Source organism: Moschus berezovskii, chromosome 2 (assembly GCF_049115385.1).
Source record: "Moschus berezovskii isolate FMDL1 chromosome 2, NW_MosBer_1.0, whole genome shotgun sequence".
Lineage (NCBI taxonomy): Eukaryota > Metazoa > Chordata > Mammalia > Artiodactyla > Moschidae > Moschus > Moschus berezovskii.
Window position 1 is genome coordinate 51,958,331 of NC_142461.1, and position 27,251 is coordinate 51,985,581.

The 27,251-nt window shown below is 39.1% G+C and overlaps 1 protein-coding gene across 3 annotated transcripts in view; it reads left to right on the plus strand.

Annotated features, from left to right (window-relative positions):
* HECW2 (HECT, C2 and WW domain containing E3 ubiquitin protein ligase 2) overlaps positions 1-27,251 on the plus strand; it is a 446,193-nt gene that overhangs the window by 408,569 nt on the left and 10,373 nt on the right. For all 3 annotated transcript variants that reach the window (XM_055397171.2, XM_088828674.1, XM_055397174.2), the window contains 7 exons: positions 3,592-3,744; positions 5,521-5,619; positions 9,609-9,738; positions 10,809-10,955; positions 11,638-11,752; positions 14,999-15,084; positions 16,106-16,218. In XM_055397171.2, the coding sequence (XP_055253146.2) occupies positions 3,592-3,744; positions 5,521-5,619; positions 9,609-9,738; positions 10,809-10,955; positions 11,638-11,752; positions 14,999-15,084; positions 16,106-16,218 (843 nt within the window). The remainder of the gene's footprint in view (positions 1-3,591; positions 3,745-5,520; positions 5,620-9,608; positions 9,739-10,808; positions 10,956-11,637; positions 11,753-14,998; positions 15,085-16,105; positions 16,219-27,251) is intronic.

Sequence of the window (27,251 nt, forward strand, 5' to 3'; positions counted from 1 at the left end):
AGACATCTGTGCTTATTCCAAAATGCCCTCAGATGCAGCTGTTGTGTGGCTACACACCCGTTGTCCGGAGTTTCTGTATATCCGTGCCAAGTCTTTAGCTGTGGAACCAACCTAACTGGCAAAACAGGAATGTAACAAATGATCCCTGTGATATGAGTCATATTAACTATTTATATGGAAGAGGTTGCTAAGACGTTACAGGAAGCGCATGCATAAGGTATCCTGCTGGGACACGTCTTATTGAATTAGGTAGACATATGTAATTTGTAATCAACAACCTGCTGTCAGATATGTGGTTCTAAATTTCAGATTATAATCAAATCAAACTTTAAAAATGTCTTCACTTTAGAGTAACTGTATCAGTGCTGCTGGAGTTTAAAAAAAAAAAAAAAGAGCAGATAAAAGCCTGATCAGTTGAGCAAGATACATTTTCCTCCTAGACCTAGATACATTGCCTCCAGGCCAGGGCTCATGGCTTCCTGCTTAGTAGTTGTGGCCACTCCTGAAGATTTCATGCACCCTAGGATATTGTGATTTTACCTTTTCTTGAAATGATCTTCACTAAAGAAGAGGATTTAGAGTAAGCTAGGTTTTTTAATAAAGTAACATTTTCCTCCTACTTTCTTCTGTAACAGAGGTTGGCAAACTTTTTCTGTAAAGAGCCATATAGTAAGTATTTTCAGCTTTTCAGGCCGTTCCCTGTTGTACCTACTCACTTTGCCATCATGACAGCCCCAGACAACACACAAACAAATGAGCATGGCTGTGTTCCAGTAAAACTTTTTTTACAAGGTGAGGGCCTGGACCAGACTTGGCCTGCATGTCACAGTTTTCCGACGTCTCCTCTATAAGCAATGTTGTGTTTAGTCCTGATGAAAGTTTTAAATATATTGAAGAGTGGACTGTAAAGAGTAATGAACATCACACATGGGGTCAGGAAACCTGTGTCAAGGCCTGGATCCTCCACTGCAGCTTTCATTTGATACAAGTCAGTGATTTCCTTCAGCCCGAGTCATCTCTTCAGTGAGGTGAGGGGATGGACAAAATGACCGCTAAGATACTTTTGATTGGCTTTCTCTGTTTCTGAAAAGACACAGGTGTCTGCTGATGTAATTCATCATCAGCAGGAAATTTAGAGAGATGTTTTGCATCCACAGGGATCTAGGTAGACTAGAATCATGGACTCAATCTCACAAAGTGAAATTTAGCATGGCAAGTATTAATATTAGTGTCTAGTGCTTAGGTTTTAAAAAGATAGAGCGACGTGCAGACAGGGTGGGAGAGTCCTAGTTTAAAGCAACATAGGTGAAAGGTTTGAGCTGATGACTAGCTTGTGATGAGTCAACAAAGTAAAGTGACTGCCCACAAGGCAGGGTGGCATTAAGCTGCAGTAGTGGAGAAAAGTGTCCAAGAAGAGAGGTCAAGAGCGCTGTTTTTTTGCTGACAAGACCACACCTTGAGTATTGTGATCAGTAGAGACACACCCCTTAGGTCAGACTTTGACACCTAAGAGAGTGTTCAGAGCAGAGGACCAACGTGACAAGGGAATTCCCTGCCCTGCCTTGAGAGGAGATTGTTCATGAGTGAGGAGGGGACAGGGACCAGGAACACAGACACTGCTGAACTTAGAGTCTTGTAGAAAATGACATAAAAATAAAACTTTGCATCTTGAGCATCTAGATTAATACCCAAAACCTAATAGGCACTCACATATTTGTTGAAGGAAAGCCTATAAATGTGTGAAGAATGTTCAAGTGGAATAAGTATTCTACTTGGTGGTGGTGGTGTCAGAAACCAGAACTAGGACAGTGGAAAGAAACCACCAGAAGCTGCCTTGGCCTATTACATAGACTGATATTTTTTATTTTAATATTTATGTGTTTATTTTCATGTATGTTAGAAAAGAAGTAAAGCTAACACATCACAATTCCAAAATATTGTGTAAGACAAGGTGACATTGGAAAAGCAAGTAAATCTGGAAATATTAAGTAAGTAGTAGTGCATATATATTCAGATATGGCAAAACTTAAGAACTTAGTATGTGGATAGCTGATGTCTGTTTTAAGAAAATTCTATTAAACTTTCAACTAAGATGTATGAAAGCCTTTTAATTTTCCTTACTATTATTCCAGCTCCCTCTTCTACCTATAATAAGATCCTTTTCTCTATCACACAATTCCATACCACATGTATGGAATTTTTTCTTTGTCATAAAAAAATACAAAAGTGGCCATTGAAGGAAATTCCATAGAGGGAAAAAAATAAAGTGAACAAAGAAGTCTTATTAAATCCCACCACCCCAATTTATCCATTGCTTTCATTCCCCCTTCAGAATTCCTTCCTGTCTTTGAACCCTTATGTCAACTTTTTACCATAGGGTAGATAGATGTACTTTGCATTTTTTCATTTTGAATTGAGCATATCAAATTGCTTTATTACATACCCCTCTTTGGTGCATTTTTTGTTCTCAGCATTGTTTGCCGCTTGTCAGTCCTCAAACCTCACACAATCATTTCTCAGATTTTACTTTGACCCTGATGTCTTTGTAAGTAAAATGGAATTTACACTGTTGTTCAGGTGCTAGAATTTCAGCCTCTTCTCAAACCTTCCCAAGGAAGCTTTAGACACCCTCACTTTTCTTGTCTATAATTTTCCTTGGTGTTTTATAATTTAAAATTTTCATCTGAACCCTATCATTCCATCTTTTGCCTCTGATCTCCCTAGGAGGCCTTGTATCTGTAATATCCTCTCACCAATTCACTGAAGTCTCTTTTTGCCCCCATTTAAAAGTGTTTTGGAGAAGGAAATGGCAACCCACTCCAATGTTCTTGCCTGGAGAATCCCAGGGACGGCGGAGCCTGATGGGCTGCCGTCTATGTGGTCGCACAGAGTCGGACACGACTAAAGTGACTTAGCAGCAGCAAAAGTGTTTTGGAAAAAATGACTCCATGTTCACATGGATGTATGTAACTGATGCCCTCAGGTTTAACTTGCTTAAATAAGGCATTCCCACTGCAATCTCTCTCCCCATGGCCTGACTCTGGGCACTTAAGTTATTTACCTTTTGATGCATATTTATACAATCAAGGTATTGGCATATTGCCTATCTCTCCATTATCTGATAATTGGCTTTTGGATATGTTCCATGTAAATGAACATTTACATGGACATTATTGAACATTGACCCAAAAAATTGCTGTTTTGGGTCACAACATATCTGCAATCAGGAGTCATGATCATTTAACATGTAGTATTTTGGACAGTCCTGGTATGTCCCTGGTGGCTCAGTGGTAAAGAATCTGCCTGCTAATGCAGGAGACATGGGTTCGATCCCTGGGTTGGAAAGATCCTCTGGAGAAGGAAATGGCAACCCACTCTGGTATTCTGGCCTGGGAAATTCCATGGACAAAGGAACCTGGCCGGCTATATAGTTCATGGGGTTGAAACAGCTGGACATGACTTAATGACTAAACCACCACCACCAAACTTGATAATTAGACTTCCTGTTTTACAGAAAGTTGAGCACTGTGTAAAATGTGCCTAATAAATAGAAAAAAAATAATGACTGCTCTTTTTGTGAATTTTTTAAAGGCTGGATTACAGTGGACCTTCCAGAGAGTTTTTCTTCCTGGTATCCAGAGAACTCTTTAACCCATATTATGGCTTATTTGAATATTCAGCCAATGACACATACACAGTACAAATAAGTCCCATGTCTGCCTTTGTAGACAATCACCATGAATGGTAAGTATTTTTCTCCCCAAATTTTTCTTTAGCTGATTTTCTGTGATATTAGTTTTTATCAGCACCTAAACTTTAAAAAAAAAAAATGTTGTGTTTTTTTTTTTTTTTAGAAAATCATGTTTTCAGTTAATTATCTCATTTGACTCTTGTTTGCGTTATCAAATTTAACATATAGGCACTCTCCAATCTAGGAACAGATTATGTTCTGTAAGACCAATTTTAAGTGAATTGGGTAGAATCCAAAAGGTTTTTTCCTGAGAAAACATTTCCTGAGATGATGTTAGGTTCTTAGCAAGATCCTAAATCCTTGTCTGAAGCTTTGGGTGACTCTGAGCTGTGACAGGGGACTGGTGGAGGTGAGTAGGGCAAAATCCTGACCCAAAGGTCAGGCAGCTTCTAGAACAGTCCTTGGGGAAGCAGCTAACATGTAGGGAGGGGCAGAGCAGCTAGGCCTGTTGGTTTTCTAATGGGAGGGAGGACAGGAAGACAGAGTGGCTTAGAGGAACTGATGGTGGAAGAGAACCCTGGCAGGCAGGCAGGAGTGTAGGGTCACAGCAGTAGCCACTTATCCCAGTCACTGTTTCAAGTTTGTAGCCAGGAATTGCCCCGCTCCTAATTTTTCACACAAAATCAAGTAAAGCTGGTATAGGATTCCCATCTGGGAATTATTTATTCTTAAAACCTCAAATTACACTCTGTGACATTTTTTACATGCCTTCATTTATAGACTTAAAGTATCTGTATAACCCATTTGCTTGTTTCTGTTTTCACTATAATAACAAACAAAAAGAACGTGAATAGGAATCATGGAAAAAATTTCTTTGAGTCATGAGGTTAATATTGGTGGGTGGAGGACATTAAGGTTTAGGACTTATTCTTCAAATTAACTTCCGTTTAACTACAATTAGAAGTCCTCCTAAGAGTAGCTATTGCAGTTATGCTAACCTAAGTGGAAATAAAGAAAAACAAAGCTGCTGGACATTCATCTTAAGATGGTTGCCTAACACTAAAATTACAGTTGGACACTATGAACCTCAGTGTGGATTTACACTTTCAGAAGGCATCAGGCTTTCAAAAGGCTAGAAACTTGAATATTTTTGAAAGAGAAAATATATGTACATCTCAGCAAATCCAGTCATGACAGATATATTTAATAAAGTTTCCGAAGTGATTCAGAATAGAATTGAGCACTGAAATTTTAGAGAACAGAATGTCCCATGAGGAAACTCCCTCAAATGTACACATGCATAATTCTTGGATGGTGACAGTTACTGTTAAGAGAGGGGTTTGAGAAAGAATAGAACTAGGAACTTTCTCACTCCAGGACTGGGCTTTTCCTCAAAAGGGAACTGCTACTAGGTTTGCACTAGAGAAATCCTGCTAATATTCATGCACACAAACTACAAGGGGACGTTTTCCCCACCATTACTGGTCTCATTCTGTCAACATTTCTTACAAGTGACTTAAGGAAATATCACTGTCATGCTAACAGGGATTTCATGTTGGCCATGTAGAGTGCTACATGCTGGTCATCACTGACATGGGGAGAAGTATCTCTCTGAATATCAGATTGAAACAGATTTCTGCTATAAGTAGATGTGAAAATCAACTAATGAAGACACAGCCTACAGTGCATACAAATTCTCATGAACCTGGAAGGCAGTTCGTCTTAGAAAATTTTAGGTGGTTAGAACTGGAAGGCATTCTTGAGAGGAAACAGAACCATTTAAAAACTGCTCCAAGACATGTAAACCATCTCCTGCTTTTCCTTCACAGGTTCCGGTTCAGTGGTAGGATCCTTGGTCTTGCACTAATTCACCAGTATTTGTTGGATGCCTTCTTCACACGGCCCTTTTATAAGGCTCTCCTCAGAATGTAAGAGTATTTTTATTGCTTGTGTAATTTGCAGGTAAAGAACGAAGTATTTTCTTTATCCAAAAGAATCTTTTGTCAAGGTCATGTTTTGACTATCTCACATCTATTATTATGTACTTAATAGTGGTTTAGATTTCTGAAACTAATCAACTAATCTAATTTCAAATATGGTTACTGGGTTTTTCCAGCTTCTGATCCTTTATTCCTGTCTTGTTTCCAAAGGCTTAGTTTTGCTCTACTCTGAGTAATTCATTCTCATTTGTTGCTACACATGTTTCTTCAAAACAATTGTACTTCAAATACAGTGCTGAAATTCCTGTGGTATTAATGCCAATTATTAATAGAATAGTTGTGGATTAGTCTTGGTGACTCATAGCCCCCCATCTTTCACAAAATGCATTTTACATTTTGCCTTAAGCAAACGTTCAACTGCTTATTCTTGGTTCAAATTTTCACTCTCCATTTTTAACATTTGTTTGTTAGAGGTGGGCCATATTTTTCAAGTCCCATATTTTTCTTGAAATCTCTCTATATGCAAGGCAGTAATTTATGATGGCAGATGAAAATTTAGCATTCACAGAACTTTTTCTTCATTGTTACCACAGTGAAAGATTGCAATTATCGTAAAATATAGAGCAAACAGTTTCTGTCCTGTAATCAGTAGTCATTTACAAGGCTGAACAGAAAGCAACTGTCTGTGAGAGTAGTAGCTCAAACTTGCAACAAGAAAGTGCAGCATGATTACATGATTCTGACCAGCTCATTCCCTAACCAAGGCCATGTATCCATGTATCTGCTTTCTGTAAGCCTAGACCTCAAATGAAAGTATTTCTAATGGATTCTTAAAGAGGGCCAGTAGGAAGACTTTTGCCAGTGAAGCCCTGAGCACCTGGACACTGGCCTTCTGCCTCTCTTGATTCTTCTGGCCCATTTGCATCTTTCCATTTCATTGCCTTATCGTTTATCTTCCCATTTAAACTTCCTGAAAGAGTAGTCTATACTGACTGTTGACATGCCCTCAACACGCTTCAGTCTAGCTCTTTTCCCACCAATAACCTATGGAAGCTTTTAAAGAATGTTTCTTAGTCTCTATTTTAATAGACCACTCTGCTGCTTTTGATAGTATTGATCCCTCCCAGACCCATCCAGTTTTCTTGATTTCTTCCTTCTCTGGTGTCCATGACACTATGCTCTCTGGGTTCACCTTTTACTTTTATGCCTCCTTTGTGGGTGTCCTGACTTGCCCTTTAACCTTGATACTCCTGAAGCTTCCATTCTGGTCCCCCTTCTTTTCTCTGTATGTGTTCTCATGAGAAATCTCTTCAGCTGTCGCATCTACTGACTCTCCAGTCCACACCCTTGGATATGATCTCTCTTGAGTTGTAAGCTCAAGCAGTCAATATTTTATTTAATGTCTCTTCTTGTATGTCTCACAGGCTCCTCAAAACCAACATGGTTAAAACTCGATTCATCAGTTTCTCCTGACCTAAAAATATACCTTCTCCCACGTGCCTAGTCATAGTTCACAGTGCCAACGTTCTCAAATCACTCTGGTCAGAAATTGGGAGTCACCCTTAAACAGGGGTAGTAAATGCACAGCACACTTTCCTCTCTTCCCCACCTCCCACCCCATTCCCATGGTACAGGTCACAAATCATTCAGGTTGTTTTTCCTGCTAAACTTGTGGCCTTAGGAATTTTTCAACTAGTGGCCCTCAAGACTGGCAGCGAATCAGTTATCTTGTCACTTGAGTTCATTTGCTGTCTCATTTTAGATATGCTTCTTTTTACCCACCCACTAAAAATGGTTTACTCATTTCCACATTTGCCTCCTAAATAATTCTAAAGTTCATCTTCTCTACCCTAATATTCCTGCCTGGAAAATTCCATGGACAGAGGAGCCTGGTGGGCTACGTTCCGTGAGGTTGCAGAGTCAGACACGATCGAACACATTCCCAGTCTACCCTGATAGCTGTGCTCTAACTTAAATCCTTATCTTACTTTGGACAGGTTACTGTAGTGGTCTATTAATTGGTTTCCACCCAATGATACCTACCCCATCCCCCATTATAAATAATCCTCTACACTGCCACTTCTGGATAAACAGTTTAAAGTCACATCTCATATATGATCGTGTCATTGCCTGTTTTAAAACCTTTCAGTAGTTCTGAATCACCAAGCTCCTTAGAATGACATTCAAGAGCAGCTTCTAGAAACATTTCCAGCCTCATTCTCTGGACATTCTGTCTTGTGGTTAACTCTCTGGTGCTGCCCATATGCTTGGAATATCTGTATGCTCCATCCCTTTGTGCTCAGTTCAGGTTGTCTTCTCCTGCCTCTCTTTTCTCCCTTTCTCCATTTTATTCATTCCCCTTTACCTCTTTAGCTTGAAACATCCTGAAGTATCATCTACTCCAAAAAGCTTCATCTAAATCTCCAGGTCGTGATTATGCAGCTTGGTTGATCATATCAGGTATTATAGCTTCAACACTTGGCACTTACAGTGCTTGATAAATAATCTATTTAAAAACTGTCCAAAGATTAGTTTTGATCTTCAAATGTTTACATGGATTAGGTTGAGCTGTGTCTTAAATCAACTGTTCAGAGTAAACTGAAGATATCATTTGTTGCTGGAGAAAATGTAATACCGTTGTGGGAGAGGGGGGAAGGAGTAGAATTTGCACTGGACAAGAAATCAGGAGATCAAAACAGCTTTTCCCCAGCCACTTTTGATCTTGACTTAGTTACTGATTTGCAGTTTTCTCATCTTAAAAATGAGAAAATTTTTTTTAAATGTTGATCTGATTTCAAGTTCTGTCCCAGCTACCTACTGGCTGTGTGACATCAGGCAACTTATATAACATTCCTGACCTGATCTCATCAGTAAAATTGAGATAAGTATTCCTACTCTGTAACATTTTGGTGGAGACCCTGTATGTGAAAGCATTATGGAACCAAATGAAAAATATAATCAGAAAAATCAGTCAGTCTCCAGGTCAAAATAAATGTCTTGCATTTTTGCTATGGGAGGTCCCTGTATCTACCTTACGTACCTTTTTTTATTTTAACTGAAGTGTAACATGCATATTAAAAAGTGCACAAATAATGTGTTATCCACCCTAGGCTATTACTTATCACCTTAAATCAACTTATCTACTTGTGTCTTTGTTTCTCCAAGTAGACCATTAGGTCCTTGAGGGCAGTAACTGTTTATCAAGTAGCTATTAAGATGTTTGGCACATACTTGATGTCTCATATATGTGTAGACTGAACTAAACAAAATCATCTTTGAAACTGGGCTGAGGGGAGGAAATTCCAAAACAACAAAGCAAATCAGTTGCTACCACCTTTACAACAGGGACATGTAATAGTAGCTCCAGCTCATGTAGAACTTCTCTCAGCAATGAAGAAAGAAGAGAGAAATATAGAAAACTATTAAAACTGTAGAGCAATTCTGTGGCTTTCAGTTTTCAAAATCATAGAAAGCGTAAGAACCATGAAGAAAAAAGCGATATATGTGAATGTGGATCATAGATTCTAGTCTTTGGGGGAAAAGAGCTTTTGGGGGAAAAAAAGTTAAAGTACAGTATAGAAATGTACAAAGAATTTCTAATTAGGAAAATGATAATTTAAGATAGTTTAACCTAGCCAAAGAATACTGAACCGAAGTTGTCAACCCAAGTCCCAGTTCCACCTCTGGCATTATTTGTGGGTGGCTGTGCAAACGACAGCCACTCTTTGCACCTCTAGTTCTGTGTAAAAGATAAAACAAATTGAGTGATTCTTAAGGCATTTAACATATCAGGATTTAAAAATTTTATTTATTTCTGAATTATTTCACTGCTTTGGTTACTGACTTTGACAAAACACATTCCAGAAATCACTGCCTATTTAGTTGATATTGTACTTGTCGCTAATTCTTAGTTTCTTCACGACTCTGGGTTTTGCTAATATCCATGCCTACATATTTGTTTCTCTTTGTCATCTTAGTCTCTGTGACCTGAGTGATCTAGAATACCTTGATGAAGAGTTCCATCAGAGCCTGCAGTGGATGAAAGACAATGACATCCATGACATCCTGGACCTCACGTTCACTGTGAACGAAGAAGTTTTTGGGCAGGTCTGTGTGTGAATAATGGTGATTGTGTGTGGTAATTGAAGACTATTGGTTGGTGAAGGATTAATTCAGTGGCTAAGATCAAATGTTTATTTGTGGCTGGTTGGGTGGTTTAAACCCAGATTTATGTACAGTTACAATAATCTTGGTTACAAAGGTTATTATAATGCCAGCTTCAGATTAAGATGTTTTATTTTATAGATAGTGATAACTGTGTGCTGTAAGCAATCTTCTTTTTATTTCCAACTAAAATATCCTCATAAGATATTAGAATGTACCTGATATAAAATATAGTTTTTAAAAAATCCATGCTACCACAGAGTTGAATATTAAAATATTCAATTGGCACTTGTATTTAACTCTCATTCATGGTTAAGAACTAAAATGGATTGTTTTGAGGCTGGGGGAAAGTAAACACTATTTTGGTAAAGGCTTGAAAACACTTCTTTTTTTTAGTTGGTAAAAGAGTTGGTTAAAAATTTCTTTCAGAAGTTGTATGCTGTTTCATAAGTAATATTCTTGCTGCTGCTGCTGCTAAGTCACTTCAGTCGTGTCCGACTCTGTGTGACCCCATAGACGGAAGTTAGATATTAATACCCGGCTGGTCTCCTAAATTTCATATTTTGGAAAGTAGGTCTCAAGTTAACGTTTGCTTGAATGTAATTCTGCTTCCTTAAGGTAAACCTTTACCTAAATATTTGCTTTCTATATGTAATTGATTCTGAATACTAAAGAAATTTGTGATAATGTCTTGTCAGACATTCAAATAGCAGTGACACAGAATTTGAAACCTCTTTGTTTTCATTTAGAAGGTTTATTTGTGGATTTAAAGCTTAACCTGGAGCACTTGTGGCACATATATATTTAGCCACGGAGGTGCTCAGACATCAACTTATTGCCTGTTTTCCCTGAGCACTGCTGAAAGCCCAGCTCTGTGCTGGTACTGACCTCCTGCTTGTAAAATGTTCCCAGGGCTAGGACAGCTAGCGGCTGATTCCAGCTCATTGGTAGCAGTAGTCTTATATCATCAAACGTATTGCTTTATGGTCAGCCTTTTTGTTTTTTAATCACAGATTACTGAACGAGAATTAAAACCAGGGGGTGCCAACATCCCAGTCACAGAGAAGAACAAGAAGGAGTACATTGAGAGGATGGTGAAATGGAGGATTGAGAGGGGTGTTGTGCAGCAGACAGAGAGCTTAGTGCGTGGCTTCTATGAGGTAAAGACAACCAGCTATAGTGGGTTTCTCAGCTGACCCCAGTTATACCTTGGTCCATCTCACTCTACTTCATATGTGTCATATTCTCATTTCTCCTTTGCTGTATTTACTGTTGCTAATTCAATTTAAACACTTCAATAATTTTTCCTATCTGTTTCAAGAATACAAAAAATTTATTGCCCTGTTACAAGGAATCATTGAAATAAAATGACCTGAATTCAAATAGCATTTGAGAGTTTAATGACCACTAATAACATTTAACTTATGCATCTTACTCATGCTTAGATATGCATAATCAGATCTCATGCCTGGTATGTGAAATGATAGTATCCAAGGGTCAGAATGAGTTGTAAAAAGTATTTCATGTGACTTCTTTTGTGAAAAAGCCCCCATCGCTAAAATAAAAATAAACTATGAAAATGACTGGAGCACTAGATCTTCTCCAAGAGAAAAAAATAGAATTCACTAGTGACCAATTATAAATTAAAAATTCTGTTGAAAAGTTCATCAGCCTTTTACTAAAAATATATCTGTAGAGAACTTTGCAGTTTTAAAAGTGCCTCCGCAGAATGCATCTACGTATCCCCAGCACTCCTTGTGCCCTCCTCTTCAGATGAAGTGTAATTGTAGCTGAGGCCTCCCCAGGTTCTTAACCATGCCCCGTATTCTTTTTATTCCACAGGTGGTGGATGCCAGGCTGGTATCTGTTTTTGATGCAAGAGAACTAGAACTGGTCATCGCAGGCACAGCTGAAATAGACCTAAGTGACTGGAGAAACAACACAGAATACAGAGGAGGTGAAATTTGACTTATAGATGGCTGGATTTTAAGTTTCAGACTAAAGGGAGGCCAGTGGTTCAACATGTGGATCTGGATGCAGGACAGGCAGAGGCACTTGCTCTCTAATCATAGGTCTGACACACTCTCCTTTGAGACCGTGGGCAAGTACATGCCCTTCTTCTCCTAGCAGTCTCATCTGTCAAGTGGAAGGAGGACTGTTTACGCACCATCTGAGGATGTCATGAGTCTTAATTGTTGGTGAAGAAATGTGACCATAGGAACAGTAATTAATTTTTTATGGTGTTGTTAGTGAAGCATCAGGAGCTCATATCTGACTGGTTAAACTCCACCTATTCTGTCTTCATTCTCAAACCTGAAGAGGCACACCCTCTTAACTTCTTAATGAGCAAACATCGTTTTTCTACATTTCACTTGAACTACTTACCAGTTGTAATTCACAGTTGAAACTCATGAATAGAATAAGATACAGTTCTCAGATTTCAAATTTGTTGAACAAACTCTTTTAGAATTCAAGCATTAGGTTCAACCAAAAAGGAAACTGCTGTAAGATTAGCTTAAAACTGCATTCGTGCCCAGTGTCTTCAATTATGTTTGATTCTTTGTGACCCTATGAACTGTAGCCCGTAAGGCTTCTCTGTCCATGGGATTTCCCAGGCCAGAATACTGGAGTGGGTTGCCATACCTTCTTCCAGGGGATCTTTCCCAGCCAGGGATCAAACCCACATCTCCTCCATCTCCTGCATTACAGGTGGATTCTTTACTGCTGAGCCACTGGGGAAGCAGCTTAAAACTGGACACGTCATCAGATAGGAAGCTTTAGGACTGGCATTTCTATAGATCAGTACAAGTTTTCAATTAGCAGTTGGCATTAAAGCCATTGTGATTTGATTGCTGAATCAATACACTTGGAAAGGGACCTGATGCTAACCCAGAGTTAGTTTTATTCAATACTTTCAAGCAAAGAACAAATACATTTTCTGAAATTTATTGTAGTGTTGGAGAAGGAAATGGCAACCCACTCCAGTGTTCTTGCCTGGAGAATCCCAGGGACGGGAGAGCCTGGTGGGCTTCCGTCTAGGGGGTCACACAGAGTCGGACATGACTGAAGTGACTCAGCAGCATTGTAGTGTTATTAAGTCTTCAGAAAGTCATGACAAATGACAGTTGGGTTTTGCTTTTGTCTTTTAACTTAGAATGTAAGAGGTGAGCAGTAATTATGAACTTGGAGAGTGAAGAATATAAGCTTTAAGTCCCTGAATTAATCACTTAGCAGACTAAAATTAGAGCTGAGCAGTTCTCCAGTTATTAGTAAATGGAAACAGAGATTTAAAGGAAAAAAAAAAACTTAAAACTACAGAGTAAAAATATACCTTAACATTGGCTCAGTTTCTTTTATTTTGGCTTCTGCTTGGCTCTTCCAGTCCATCACTATTGCCCTGGGCTGGCTTTGCCTGCCCATTTTCTCTGAAAGGCAGGATTAAACTGCAGTGTCCATTGCTGCTAATAAGTCCTTACCAATTGGCCCTCTGTATAATCCACATAGGCCTTGGCTGTTATAACTGTTAACTAAACCAGTTTCATTCACTAAAATAGAATTTCTCCAACACGCTGCGTAACTTATGTGTTACCATAAATACTATTAGCTCGTTCTTTACCCACCACGCACACCCCCAGGAGAGTCTAACATTCAATCACATCAGCCAGTTTTGTGTTTACATAGGATAGAGTTTTATTCTCTGTGTATGACTAATCAAGTACCTATTTCTTTGCTTATTGTCAATCTTATCAAATAAAATCCTTGGGAAGAGAGTGCTGGGGGAGGGAGGGGCAGGAAAAGGGCAAGATACCCAGTTGCCATGTTTGCTAATCCAGCTAGTTGGCACTGAATGAAGGGGCGGCTTTGCTGCCATTTGCCATATGTTCACAGGGCAGCTGTTTGTAGCGAATATGATCAGATACTTTCACTCCTCCTCCTTCTCTAAATGGTTTTGGCACAGCCAGCAAAGGAGAGGCATAAAAGGGCCAGTTCAAAGGGTCAGAAAACTTTAAAGCTATGAAGAGCCAATGCACTTATTTTATAGACGACAAAACTCTTTTCTCAGCACCAAATAGCTAATCTTCGCCAAAGGCAGGACAATGAGCCTCTGGATTTCCGTGTCTAATCTAGTTGTATTTACCCTTCATTTGGATCCCTTTCTTCTCCAAAGGGCATCACTGACCAATGGTAAACAGTAAGGCAAGAGTCCCCTCAAAATCCATGTGAGGAAAAATTCAAAGGAAAATGGTTTCTACCCACCTTCTCTTCAGGACTAACTGCTGCTGACTCAGAATTAGAGTAGCTCTCTGCACACTGAATATGTCAGTCAGCTGGTCTGAATCACTAACTGTGCCGTGATCTTTGTCAACCTTCTCTCTGAACTTAATTTTTCTCCATTGAGTTTTTGGAATCCACTGCTACTCGCTTAATCCTCCTATGGGATGATACTATTGACATTTTATTAAACTCTACTACAGTATGGAGTAAAAGTAACACTTAGGTTGATGATTATTTGAAATTTATTCGTTGAAGGAATGAAAGTAGTGTAATTATTTTCCCTTTTTGTTAACAAAAAGTAATTTGATTTTAAAATATGAACATTATATATAGTTTTAAAATAGTTTGCAGTATATGTTTATCTGTATAATTATTTGATTTATGTCTCTCTCTTTACCAGAAGCCCTAAGGGTCTATTTTCTTTGCTATTGTACCCTCAATCCTCAGATGTAGTACAGTGCTTGGCATAGTGGTTTGTTGTTCAGCACACAGTTGTGTCCAACTCTTTGCGACCTCGTGGACTGCAGCACGCAAGGCTTCCCTATCTTTCACTGTCTCCTGGAGTTTGCTCAGATTCCTATAGAAAATTATTTCTTGAATGAATGAAAGGTTTAAGCATTTCTAATACCAGCAACTATGTTTTTCAAAAATGATATGGTTAACGATAACTCACTTGTTCTCTCCACTGGTTTCATTAGGGACCTCTAAATGGAAACAGATTTCTTGGTTCCATTTCGTGTTTTGTTTTACTTTGGACACTCATGTGATCACATTAATAGTGTTATTCCTTGGTCTAAAATTGTAAATAACCTTTAACGAATCCAAGATGATGATTTATGTCTGGGAGTCTTTTGTTGACATGCCAGTGTCATAGTGACTTAAGATAGAAAACTGAAAGTAATACTAGCTTTCATGATTGGTTTGATAGGATATCATGACAATCACATCGTAATTCGGTGGTTCTGGGCTGCAGTGGAAAGATTCAACAATGAACAACGACTGAGGTTGTTACAGGTAAGATGCCTTTAGTTAATCTTTTTAATGCATTAATTATTGTTGGAATTTCATATTTTAATAATGGCTAAGTATATTCAGTAAATATATCCCATGTTTATCTGCATATTCTGAGTATACTGTTTTCAGACGTTTCTGATTGCATTATTCTTTGGTTCCATCACTATGCAGAACATCTCGAACTAGTCCAAGCATCTTATTAGAGTTGTGAGGAAGTGCCGATTGCCATCCAAGAGTCCTCAGGACAATATCCGCCTTCAGGGCAGTTTGATCCCTTCATCCAAAGGCCCTCCAAGTACTCTGCAGGCCAGCATCTCTGTCAACAGAAAGAGAGAATCTTCAGTCTCATTTATCAAGAAATCCAGTTCCTTGATAGAGAGTCCCTTCTTTTCTTTCATCTAACTTTCCACAAATTTGAGATAACGTTGAAGTTTAAGAATACTGGGAAAACTAACTCATTATTTTCTTATGGTGTTATAGTTATACAGGGAAATTGTTTGTTGGTTGCAGCTAAAGAAATATCAGACATGAGGAAGCCTTTTGTTTGCTCAGACAAAATCTTACAAGTAGGCTGGATCTTAGCTCCTTTGGATTACAGATCTGAGTCTCAAATTTGCAGGCCTAGAAGTTCTTTTTATTTTTCATTCACCTCAAATTGATCAGGGACTGATGCTAAGTAGACTTAGGTTAATTGACACGTCCACTTTATTAATCTCCAATGGAAAGTATCCATGGTTTAAGCTTCTAAGTTAAAGGATCTATAGGATGCTGTATTTTCTACAAACTGTCCACATCCCCTTTCCCTTTATAATGCATTGCCCTTCCTTGGGATTCTCCAGTTCTTTGTCAGAATTCTCACATTATAGTTATTCTGTCTCTATATAGTATTATCTTTTGAACTTTACCACCAGTGAGCAGCATACTGCTCTTCCCCAGGACCTCTGTGTATGAATGATGCCAGGCTTTCCTAGAGACTGATCTCTTGGCTTCACCTTTTCCTTCTGTTTTCTTGGGTTGATAGTTTGTTACAGGCACATCCAGCATTCCCTATGAAGGATTTGCTTCTCTCCGAGGCAGTAATGGCCCAAGAAGATTCTGTGTGGAGAAATGGGGGAAAATCACTGCTCTTCCCAGGTAAAGTAGAAAACCTTTCTTTACTGTCACTACAGTGCTCTAGGGGGGAACTTTAGCTTAAGTGTATGTTGACTTATTGCCGTTTTTATGTCGAAAGTTTGAAAGAGTGGAAAAAGCTTTTAGAATGAGTTGATCTTGGATTACCTTTCTAAATGATGGAAAGAAAAATATTCCTGATCATACTTGAAGTACATACATACATATCTTAAAATACAAAACACAACAGAACCAAAGCATTTGTTAACGACAGGAGAAGCAATGTTGGTCATACTTGTGGCTCTAATTTGTTTCAGAAGCTCTAGTTTTAAGTTTTAAGTTTAACTATTTTGAATCCCTTCACTAAAAATGACCATTGTGGTTTCTTATGAAAATTAAATCATGTAAATATGCCTCTTCAATCTCGTACATGCCTTACCACCTTGTGAGTCCTCTCTGCATTGTACTCTCATTCATAATAAAATGATATATTTCCTTGAGTGGAAAAAATTGCTTTTCTGCTGCTACTAATAAATATAAGAGACTAGTAAGGCAGCATATGTGAATTAAAAAAAACTGGGTTGAATGGATAAAACTGGAACTGAAGCAGAAGGAAAGCAGGGAGCAAATAAAGAGGAACAGAGAAGAGTTAGTTTCAGAACTCCTTTATCAATCAGCAGTAATATATTGAATTTTTGAGTAAAAAGGATTTCAGATTGCCTCTCATTTTACTAATAATAAAATAGTATTTTATTTATTTAATTTTTTTAATAATAAAACTGCTTTCTGGGGAGGTTAAATCTTCCCAAGTGAAATTAAGTTACTGATGATGTTATCCTGAGTTTACAGTCAATCATGTGTATCCATGAGTTCTGCATCTACAGATTCAGCCAACCACAGATTCCCAACAACTACAGGTCAAAAATACTTTTTTGAAAAGTTTCCAGAAAGTTACAGAAAACAAAACTTGAATTTGCTACATGTTGGAAACTATTACTTAGCATTTACATTGTACTGGGTATTTCAAGCAATCTAGAGATGACTTGCTTCCCAGATGGCTCAGTGGTAAGGAATCCACCTGCCAGTGCAGGAGATGTAGGAGACATGGGTTCAATCCCTGGGTCAGGAAGATCCCCTGGAGTAAGAAATGGCAACCCACCCTAGTGTTCTTGCCTGGAAAATTCCATGGACAGAGGAGCCTGGCATGCTACAGTCCATGGAGTCACAAAGAGTCATACACAACTGAGCATAAGATGATTTAAAGTATACAGGAAGACATGCATAGGTTAGATGCAAATAATATGCCATTTTATATTTGAGCATCCATGGATTTTGGTATCTCTGAGGGAGTTCTGGAACCATCCCCTGGAGATACCAAGACAATTGTACAGATGACTTTGAGAAACTTGTTAAGACTGACTTCTTAGCAGTTGTAAGGCACTGGTTTTTAAGAATAGTGTTCTAAGCATAAACATGGAAAAAAGTGTTGCTGAAAATACAGATACAGAGAGCAATAAATAGCGCTCGCTCAGGGCTGACCTGAGTCACCTCTTTGGGTACATCTCAATCTGTGAACAGAGGTGCTTGCATGCAAACATCTAAGTATTAGCTGGCTGACTTGGTGTTCCAAATGTAAAAGATTTAATTTCATTATTTAAAGAAGAATTTTATTTTATTTTCCTTATGTCTGAAACATGACTTTTCTCCCTTAAACCACGTTTGCAACACAAAAGCAGACTTGCACTCTCTGAGTAGGGCCTTTCAGCTTTCTGAGAAACTCAAGGATGCATTAAAGAGGCAAGAAAGGACAGATGAATTGTGTTCTTTCTCTTGAAATCTTTTTGTAAAGATTTACTTTAAACTGTAATAGTAGGCAGATATATCAGCTACTAATATATATTTAATCCCTGAAATTTTCACCAAACCTGGTGAGCAGAGAAAGGCAATTTGGTGTAAACAACAAACTTTAGCTTCAAAAGACAAAGCTCTACCCCAGTTCTGTTACTTGCCTGCAGTGTAGTCTTGGAGAAGTTGCTTAATCTTTCTGAACCTCTGTTTGTTTCCTCATCTACATTGTAGGTCAGTAATTCTGAAGATTAAATGGAATCATGCATATAAAACATTTAATGCTGACCCTGGCCCAGCTGATGATGGCTGCTATTATTACTTCTGCCATATCATCTGTAATATATGTCAGGCTGCAGCTTATTGGAAAGAGTGCAGGGTTGGAAGTTAGAAGACCTAGAGTTCTTGGGAGGTTGGGATTTCTTGCCCACCTCTGCCACCAGCTGACTCTGGGATCAGAAAAGACCACTTGATCTCTCAGCCTCTGTTTCTCCCCTTTAAATGGCCAGGGAAGGGGTGGTCTGTTAGGTTCAGTTCATCAATAAGTAGCACTGACAGGTTACTGAAGAATCTTGGGGGTCAGGCCATATTCACTTGTCTACTTCCCCCGGAGTTCCAGGAAGTTCATATACTTGACTCATCATAAATGGTGGGGTTCTTCATAGCATTGCATACATACAGTTGGGCAACAGGCATTGTTGTTTCTTCCTTTCGTAATTGTGACCTGAGGCTCTAGGTTCTAGATTCCAAATCTACCCAGATTGTAAAAGTCATACATAAAGATGATATGAGGTACATCAGGCAAGCAGACCATTTTCATACCTCGCCTGTAACAGGCTCTAATGTTTTAGGTCCAGTGGGAGGAAAGAGCTACTTGACTATTCTACTTCACTGGTTCATCAACATACATAGCCTTCTTAGGAGATATGAGTGCAGATTTAAGCCCTTTGATACACTAGCTATATGATTCTACGAGCCTGGATCTATCTCTGAAGAGTAGAAATAACAATGCCATGCTCAAGGAGTATTTGTGACGAGTGAGAATAATGTGCATGAAAGTCCTTAAGGATAGTATGTTTTCTTTGTTCTTTTAAACCTGTTATTATGATTCTTCTGGGAGCCACCATACTGCTGAAACTATTAAAATTTGCTTCACAAAAGTGGTACATCAGAAGAAAAACATAAAAGGAGAACTTCAACTCATGACCATACAGTTTTATCAGAAATGATTTCTTCACTGATAACTGTCATCATGAAATGTGGCGTGTTAAGTGCCAAAAAGATCTGTAAGATTGGCTCTGATCTAAAGAGATGGTATATATGGCTGAGTCCATTTTTTCCTACTATCAGCACAGATACACTAAAGCCATCATTCCTGCTGTTTCCTACTAGGTTTAATAGTAGAACTAAAGAACTTGTCTGTACCAAGCTATTCAACCCCAATGTATTTCCTTTTCTTATTTGTGAGATGATGTCTAACGTTAAAAATGTTACATTGTACACTGGATACAAAATGAATGGATATGCTTCTTCCTTAAAATGTGTATTCCCTAGGAAGTCTGGCATCATCTTGTGTCAGGCAGGGGAGGCTGTACCCTGGAGAAGTGGTAGTGAAAGTGGCTGTAAAGGATGAAGACAGACAGTCCCAGCAGAAGGAAGGGCATCTTATTCTAGACATGGAGGATTGAGGGCCTTTCAGCCTTCAAGGAAGCAAATGAGTCTCATTCTTTTCTCAGACTTCCTAGTCCTTATTGCGGTAGCAGTAAATAATGCTACTCACAACTTGGGCCAAAAAGTGTATTAAAGTCTATAGGGGTGTCTCTGAAGCCAGAACAAGTTGAATCCGTGGCTCTCTTTTTCTATCTTTTGGTAATAAATAGAGACCAGATAGTAAATAATGATGGAGGCAGGCCGTGTCTCTGTGGAGGTGGCTAACTTGAGCACATTACTGCACTTCCTCTGCTTCCTGGTTGGTAGTTAGCTTTGTATTTTGCATTTCTGTAGATTTCCTGTCCCCTGTGCTCTGATGGGCTTTGGAGACTGTAAATTCACTTTATGGCAAATGCTGTCTTACACATTCTGAAAAACAGGCTGCTTGCATGCCTGCAGGAAAATGCAGGTCAGATCCTCTCTTCCAGGGTGGTGTAGACTTTATGTGTTCTTCCCAGAGGCTCTTGCCCAGTAGGACGATGGGACAGGGCAGTGGGAGAGCTGCTTTCGTAATAGGGGAGTGTTGGTTTTGCCAAAGGAGGGAAACACTCATTTTAGAAAATGGCTGTGTCTGTAGATGATTATAAGTGCAATCCTGACCCAAATTAAAAAATAAAAAGTAAGAGTTAATTATGAAATGAGTGTCTCAGGGAGATAGCTTTTCCAGTGGAATAGAACTTTAAAAGTAAAATCATTTTTAAAGATAAAGTTTTTTCATTAAAAAAGTTTTAAATTGACATATAGTTGATATACAATATTATGTAAGTTACAAGTGTACAATATAGTGGTTCACAATTTTAAAGATTATTCTCCATTTATTGTTATTATAAAATATTGGTTATATTCCCAATGTTGTACAATATATCCTTATAGCTTATTTTTTACATAAGTTTGTGCCCCTTACTCCCTAGCCCCTGTATTACGAGACATTTTTTCACTTTTTAATCTTATGTAAAGAAAAGTGAAAAGTGTTAGTTATTCAGTCATGTCTGACTCTTTGTGATCCCATGGACTATAGCCTGCCATGCTCCTCTGTCCATGGGATTCTCCAGGCAAGAATACTGGAGTGGGTTGCCATTCCTTTCTCCAAGGGATCTTCCCAACCAAGGGATTGAACCTGGGTTTCCCGCATTGCAGGAAGATTCTTTACCATCTGGAGCCACCAGGGAAGACCCATGTAAAGAAAAATTTTCACAAAAATGCCAAGAAGGTAAAAATAAAAAGATGGGTATATAGTATAAATACATATATAGTAATATATAATCAAATATATAATAAAAAATAGTATGTATTATAGTATATCATGGTTTCCACTGTTTCCGCATCTATTTCCCAAGAAGTGATGGGACCAGATGCCATGATCTTCGTTTTCTGAATGTTGAGCTTCAAGCCAACCTTGTCACTCTCCTCTTTCACTTTCATCAAGAGGCTTTTGAGTTCCTCTTCACTTTCTGCCATAAGGGTGGTGTCATCTGCATATCTGAGGTTATTGATATTTCTCCTGGCAATCTTGATTCCAGCTTGTGCTTCTTCCAGCCCAGCTTTCCTCATGATGTACTCTGCATATAAGTTAAATAAGCAGGGTGACAATATACAACCTTGACGTACTCCTTTTCCTATTTGGAACCAGTCTGTTGTTCCATGTCCAGTTCTAACTGTTGCTTCCTGACCTGCATACAGGTTTCTCAAGAGGCAGGTCAGGTGGTCTGGTATTCCCATCTCTTTCAGAATTTTCCACAGTTTATTGTGATCCACACAGTCAAAGGCCTTGGCATAGTCAATGAAGCAGAAATAGATGTTTTCTGGAACTCTCTTGCTTTCTCCATAATCCAGCGGATGTTGGCAATTTGATCTCTGGTGCCTCTGCCTTTTCTAAAACCTGCTTGAACATCTGGAACTTCACGATTCACATATTGCTGAAGCCTAGCTTGGAGAATTTTGAGCATGACTTAACTAGCATGTGAGATGAGTGCAATTGTGCGGTAGTTTGAACATTCTTTGGCATTGCCTTTCTTCGGGATTGGAATGAAGACTGACCTTTTCCAGTCCTGTGGCCATTGCTGAGTTTTCCAAATTTGCTGGCATATTGAGTGCAGCACTTTCACAGCATCATCTTTCAGGATTTGAAATAGCTCAATTGGAATTCCATCACCTCCACTAGCTTTGTTCGTCATGATGCTCTCTAAGGCCCACTTGACTTCACATTCCAAGATGTCTGGTTCCAGGTGAGTGATCACGCCATCGTGATTATCTTGGTCATGAAGATCTTTTTTGTTTAGTTCTTCTGTGTATTCTTCCCACCTCTTCTTAATATCTTCTGTTTCTGTTAGGTCCATACCACTTCTGTCCTTTATCGAGCCCATCTTTGCATGAAATGTTCCCTTGAAATCTCTAATTTTCTTGAAGAGATCTCTTGTTTTTCCTATTCTGTTGTTTTCCTCTATTTCTTTGCATTGATCGCTGCGGAAGGCTTTCTTATCTCTCCTTGCTATTCTTTGGAACTCTACATTCAGATGCTTATATCTTTCCTTTCCTCCTTTACTTTTCGCTTCTCTTCTTTTCACAACTATTTGTAAGGCCTCCTCAGACAGCCATTTTGCTTTTCTGCATTTCTTTTCCATGGGGATGGTCTTGGTCCCTGTCTCCTGTACAATGTCACGAACCTCTGTCCAGAGTTCATCAGGCACTCTATCTATCAGATCTAGACCCTTAAATCTATTTCTTACTTCCACTGTATAATCATAAGGGATTTGATTGAGGTCATATCTGAATGGTCTAGTGGTTTTCCCTACTTTCTTCAATTTAAGTCTGAATTTGGCAATAAGGAGTTCATGATCTGAGCCACAGTCAGCTCCTGGTCTTGTTTTTGCTAACTGTATAGAGCTTCTCCATCTTTGGTTGCAAAGAATATAATCAATCTGATTTCGGTGTTGACCATCTGGTGATGTCCATGTGTAGAGTCTTCTCTTCTGTTGTTGGAAGAGGGTGTTTTCTATGACCAGTGCGTTCTCTTGGCAAAACTCTATTAGCCTTTGCCCTGCTTCATTTCGTGCTCCAAGGCCAAATTTGCCTGTTACTCCAGGTGTTTCTTGACTTCCTACTTTTGCATTCCAGTCCCCTATAATGAAAAGGACATCTTTTTTGGGTGTTAGTTCTAAAAGCTCTTGTAGGTCTTCATAGAACTGTTCAACTTCGGCTTCTTCAGCATTACTGGTTGGGGCATAGACTTGGATAACTGTAATACTGAATGGTTTGCCTTGGAAACGAACAGAAATCATTCTGTCATTTTTAAGATTGCATCCAAGTACTGCATTAAGAGACGCTTAAGAGACGCTTACTCCTTGGAAGGAAAGTTATGACCAGCCTAGATAGCATATTAAAAAGGAGAGACATTACTTTGCCAACCAAGGTCCGTCTAGTCAAGGCTATGGTTTTTCCCATGGTCATGTATGGATATGAGAGTTGGACTGTGAAGAAAGCTGATCGCCGAAGAATTAATGCTTTTGAACTGTGGTGCTGGAGAAGACTCTTGAGAGTCCCTTGGACTGCAAGAAGATCCAGCCAGTCCATTCTAGAGGAGATCAATCCTGGGTGTTCATTGGAAGGACTGATGCTAAAGCTGAAACTCCAATACTTTGGCCACCTCATGCAACGAGTTGACTCACTGGAAAAGACTCTGATGCTGGGAAGGATTGAGGGTAGGAGGAGACGGGGATGACAGAGAATGAGGTGGCTGGATGGCATCACCGTCTCAATGGACATGAGTTTGAGTGAACTCCGGGAGTTGGTGATGGACAGGGAGGCCTGGCGTGCTGTGGTTCATGGGGTCGCTAAGAGTCGGACGCGACTGAGCAACTGAACTGAACTGATAGTATATCATTAATATACTATAATTAATAAATATTATAGTAATATATAATAAAAATATATGAAGTCCACTACTGAGATAACCTCTAAACATACTTCTACTCATTCGTACCCAACACACATACATGACACACATTTAAAAACAAGATACAATCAGAGCATATATACTGTTTGTGACCTGCTTTTTGTTTACCAAATATCAGAAATCATGAACATCTTTCAGTATCATGAAGTATTGCTTTACTTTTTACAGTGTCATCCATAATTCAGCCCTCCCTCCTCTAGTACAGATAGCATTGTCTACTGGCAAACTGAACTGTAAACTAGGAAATAGGAAAGTAAGTGAGGAGCTCATGTCACTCTCTTTAATTGAAAAAAAAAAAGTTCAGAACAAGAGACAGAGACTGTAAGGATCCCTTGGTGCTACCTCTTTTTTGTACTTGTCTTGGGGCATCCCTCCCTGGTTTCCCAACTCCCCACCGTGTGCTGGTCAGCTGACGGGCCTTGGTTGAGGGGAAATTGGCAGAAGACTCTCCTGTAATAAAGTTGTCTGCTCCATGGTTTAATCTCATATAAGGCCATCTACCACCCTTTCCCTTTCTTCCTTCTTACTCAATTCATGCTCTCTAATAATATTTTAAGGTTTTATTGTATCCTGCCATTGAATCAGCATGTGCTAACAAAGATATACCCATGATGACTAGGAATATTAGTTTATTAAAGATGCTTAAGTATGCTATACCTTTGTGTACCTATTGACTATCTCCCTTCTCTAGGATCTAACCCTGTGAGAACAAGCAGCTCATTTGAATTGAATGTGGCTTTGCCTGTCATGCTAAGCCATAGCACATAATATTTTTGGTAAGCTCTTAAGTTTAACATATGACTCTGGACCATTCCAGACAAGATATGCCAAAATCACTTTTTTGTCTTTATACCCTCATCTGAACAATTGGGATAGGCACTAGTAATTACATTACAAAGTTGTTTTAGAGATGAAGTGAGATGTTTTGTTGTTCAGTTGCTAAGTCATGTCTGACTCTCTGCCACCCCATGGACTGCAGTATGCCAGGCTTCCCTGTCCTTCACTATTTCCCAGAGTTTGCTCAAATTCATGTCCATTGAGTTGGTGATGCTATTAACCGTCCCATCCTCTGCTGCTCTCTTCTCCTTCTGCCTTCAATCTTTTCCCAACGTCAAGGTCTTTTCTGATGACTCAGCTTTTTGCATCAGGTGGCCAAAGTGTTGGAGCTGCAGCTTCAGCATCAATTCCTCCAAGTATTCAGGGTTGATTTACTTTAGAATTGATTGATTTGATCTCCTTGCAGTCCAAGGGATTCTAAAGAGTCTTCTCCAATACCACAGTTCAAAAGCATAAATTCTTTGGCACTCAGCCTTCTTTATGGTCCAGCTCTCACATCCATACATGACTACTGGAAAAACAATAGCTTTGACTATATGAACCTTTGTTGGTGAAGTGATGTCTTTGCTTTTTTTATTGTATTTTTAAAATTTTAATTGGAGGCTAATTACAATATTGTAGTTTTTGCCATAGATTGACATGAATCAGCCATGGGTGTACATGTGTTCCCCATCCTGATCCTCCCTCCCACCTCCCTCCCCATCCCATCCCTCAGGGTCATCCCAGTGCACCAGCCCTGAGCACCCTGCCTCATACATAGAACCTGGACTGGCGATCTATTTCATATATGGTAATATACATGTTTCAATGCTATTCTCTCAAATCATCCCACCCTCGCCTTCTCCCACAGAGTCCAACAACCTGTTCTTTACATCTGTGTCTCTTTTTCTGTCTCGCATATAGGGTCATCGTTACCCTCTTTCTAAATTCCGTATATATGCATTAATATACTGTATTGGTGTTTTTTTCTTTCTGACTTACTTCGCTCTGTATAATAGGTGTCTTTGCTTTTTAATATGCTATCTAGGTTTGCCATTGCTTACAGTGGGCAAAGTGCTTAAAATAATGCCTAACACATCATTCAATTAATTCAGCTATTTTGACTGTTGTCACTAGTCCCTAGCCTTCAGAGCTCACCTGGCATTTTACAATTTTAAGATATTTAAGAAATGTGCTGTATCCAGCCAGGATATTTGTATTTTGTTTGAGCTCTCAATCTGGAACTACTCCTTACTGGGTTTTCTCCTGTTGGGTTTAAATTCTTACATTTGAAAAGTATGTGCTCTTCATCTTTTCCCGGGGCTACCCACAGGTGAGACATGACCTGCTTACCAGGCACAGTTTGAAGAGTTTCTTCTGCTGATTATCCCCCATGCAGGAATTCCCACTGTGGGAACATTCTACACTGTATTTATAGATCCAGTTCATTTTAACCCAGGCAACCTAATAAGACTTTAGAATAAGATATTAGTTAATCTAATTCCTCTAATAACCATTTAGATACTAATTACCTAAACCTAGAGAAGGGACTAACAGATATTTCAGTGAACAGATAACCAACATCACTGCCAAATGGCGTATCACATGCGTGTAGTGGGTGTAGTAAGTACCATAGAATTCCTTTCCTTTGTTTTACATTTACTGAACACCTGGTAAGAGTCAGGGTTGTGCTGTGCCACCAGGATTGCACAAAAACTTGTGAACTAGTCTCAGTGAGAATTCCTGCCCTAAATTCCATGGTCTGAGAAAATATTAGTGGGGATAAAAGAGAAATTGTGAATATTTATAAAAGTTATGACAAAAGTTATAGCTTTATTTATGTTAATAAATTTAGGCTAACAAAGCAATCGCTGAATTACTTCAGTTGAATTGGTCACTCTGTGTGATTGGTAACTGTGTATTTCTCATGCCAGTTAAAAGCTCTAAATTCATGGTCTTCATCCTTGTCCATTTCCTGTATTCCCTGTTGTGTTTAATAGCACCTGTGCCACCTCATGCTCCACACCCACTCTCTAGCTGCCTTTAATGCATGGAATGAATGGAAAAGGTCTCTGCATTCACATCCAGTCTGGGCTCCTGTCACTCAAGCACTTTAGTGCTCAAGTTTCCTGCAGTGCTTCCTCTCACTTCTGGGCAGTCCGCTGGGAACGTCCTTCTCTTTGTTGTTGAACCAGAAAAACCCTACACACCTAAAAATCCTTCAAGGCTTGGCACAAATAGTGTTCTCTCTAAAGCCTTTCTTGACGCCACAGAGCAGACTCGTAATTCGTTGTATGCAGGGTCACTAATAGCCCATAGGAATCTTTTGGGAGCAGACAAAGGTTTCTTATAGTTTTCTGGAGAAAAGCAGCCCTGAGCTAGGAATTATGAGTTGGTGAGCAGAGTCAAAGGTAGGCTGCATTTCAGACCCCTAGGATAGAGCACAGACTGCGAAACCTTTGGCAGGTCCCATTTGCCTGCACATTTTGTTGTCAGAGTATAAACTTCTTGTAGACAGAGACCAGACTATCCATCCTCAATGTCTGGCATGCAGTATGACCTCAGAACTTCTTTGTTCAACGAATTAAGGAATAAGTGAAATGTAAGTTGCATAATTAATTTTTATTTATCAGGGCACTTTGTATAGGAATGCCAAGCTTTCAAATATGGGGTTTTCAAGGGGGTACCTAATCCAAGAGAGTCTGCAGGTGTGGGGGCCCTGGAGAGCCTAAGA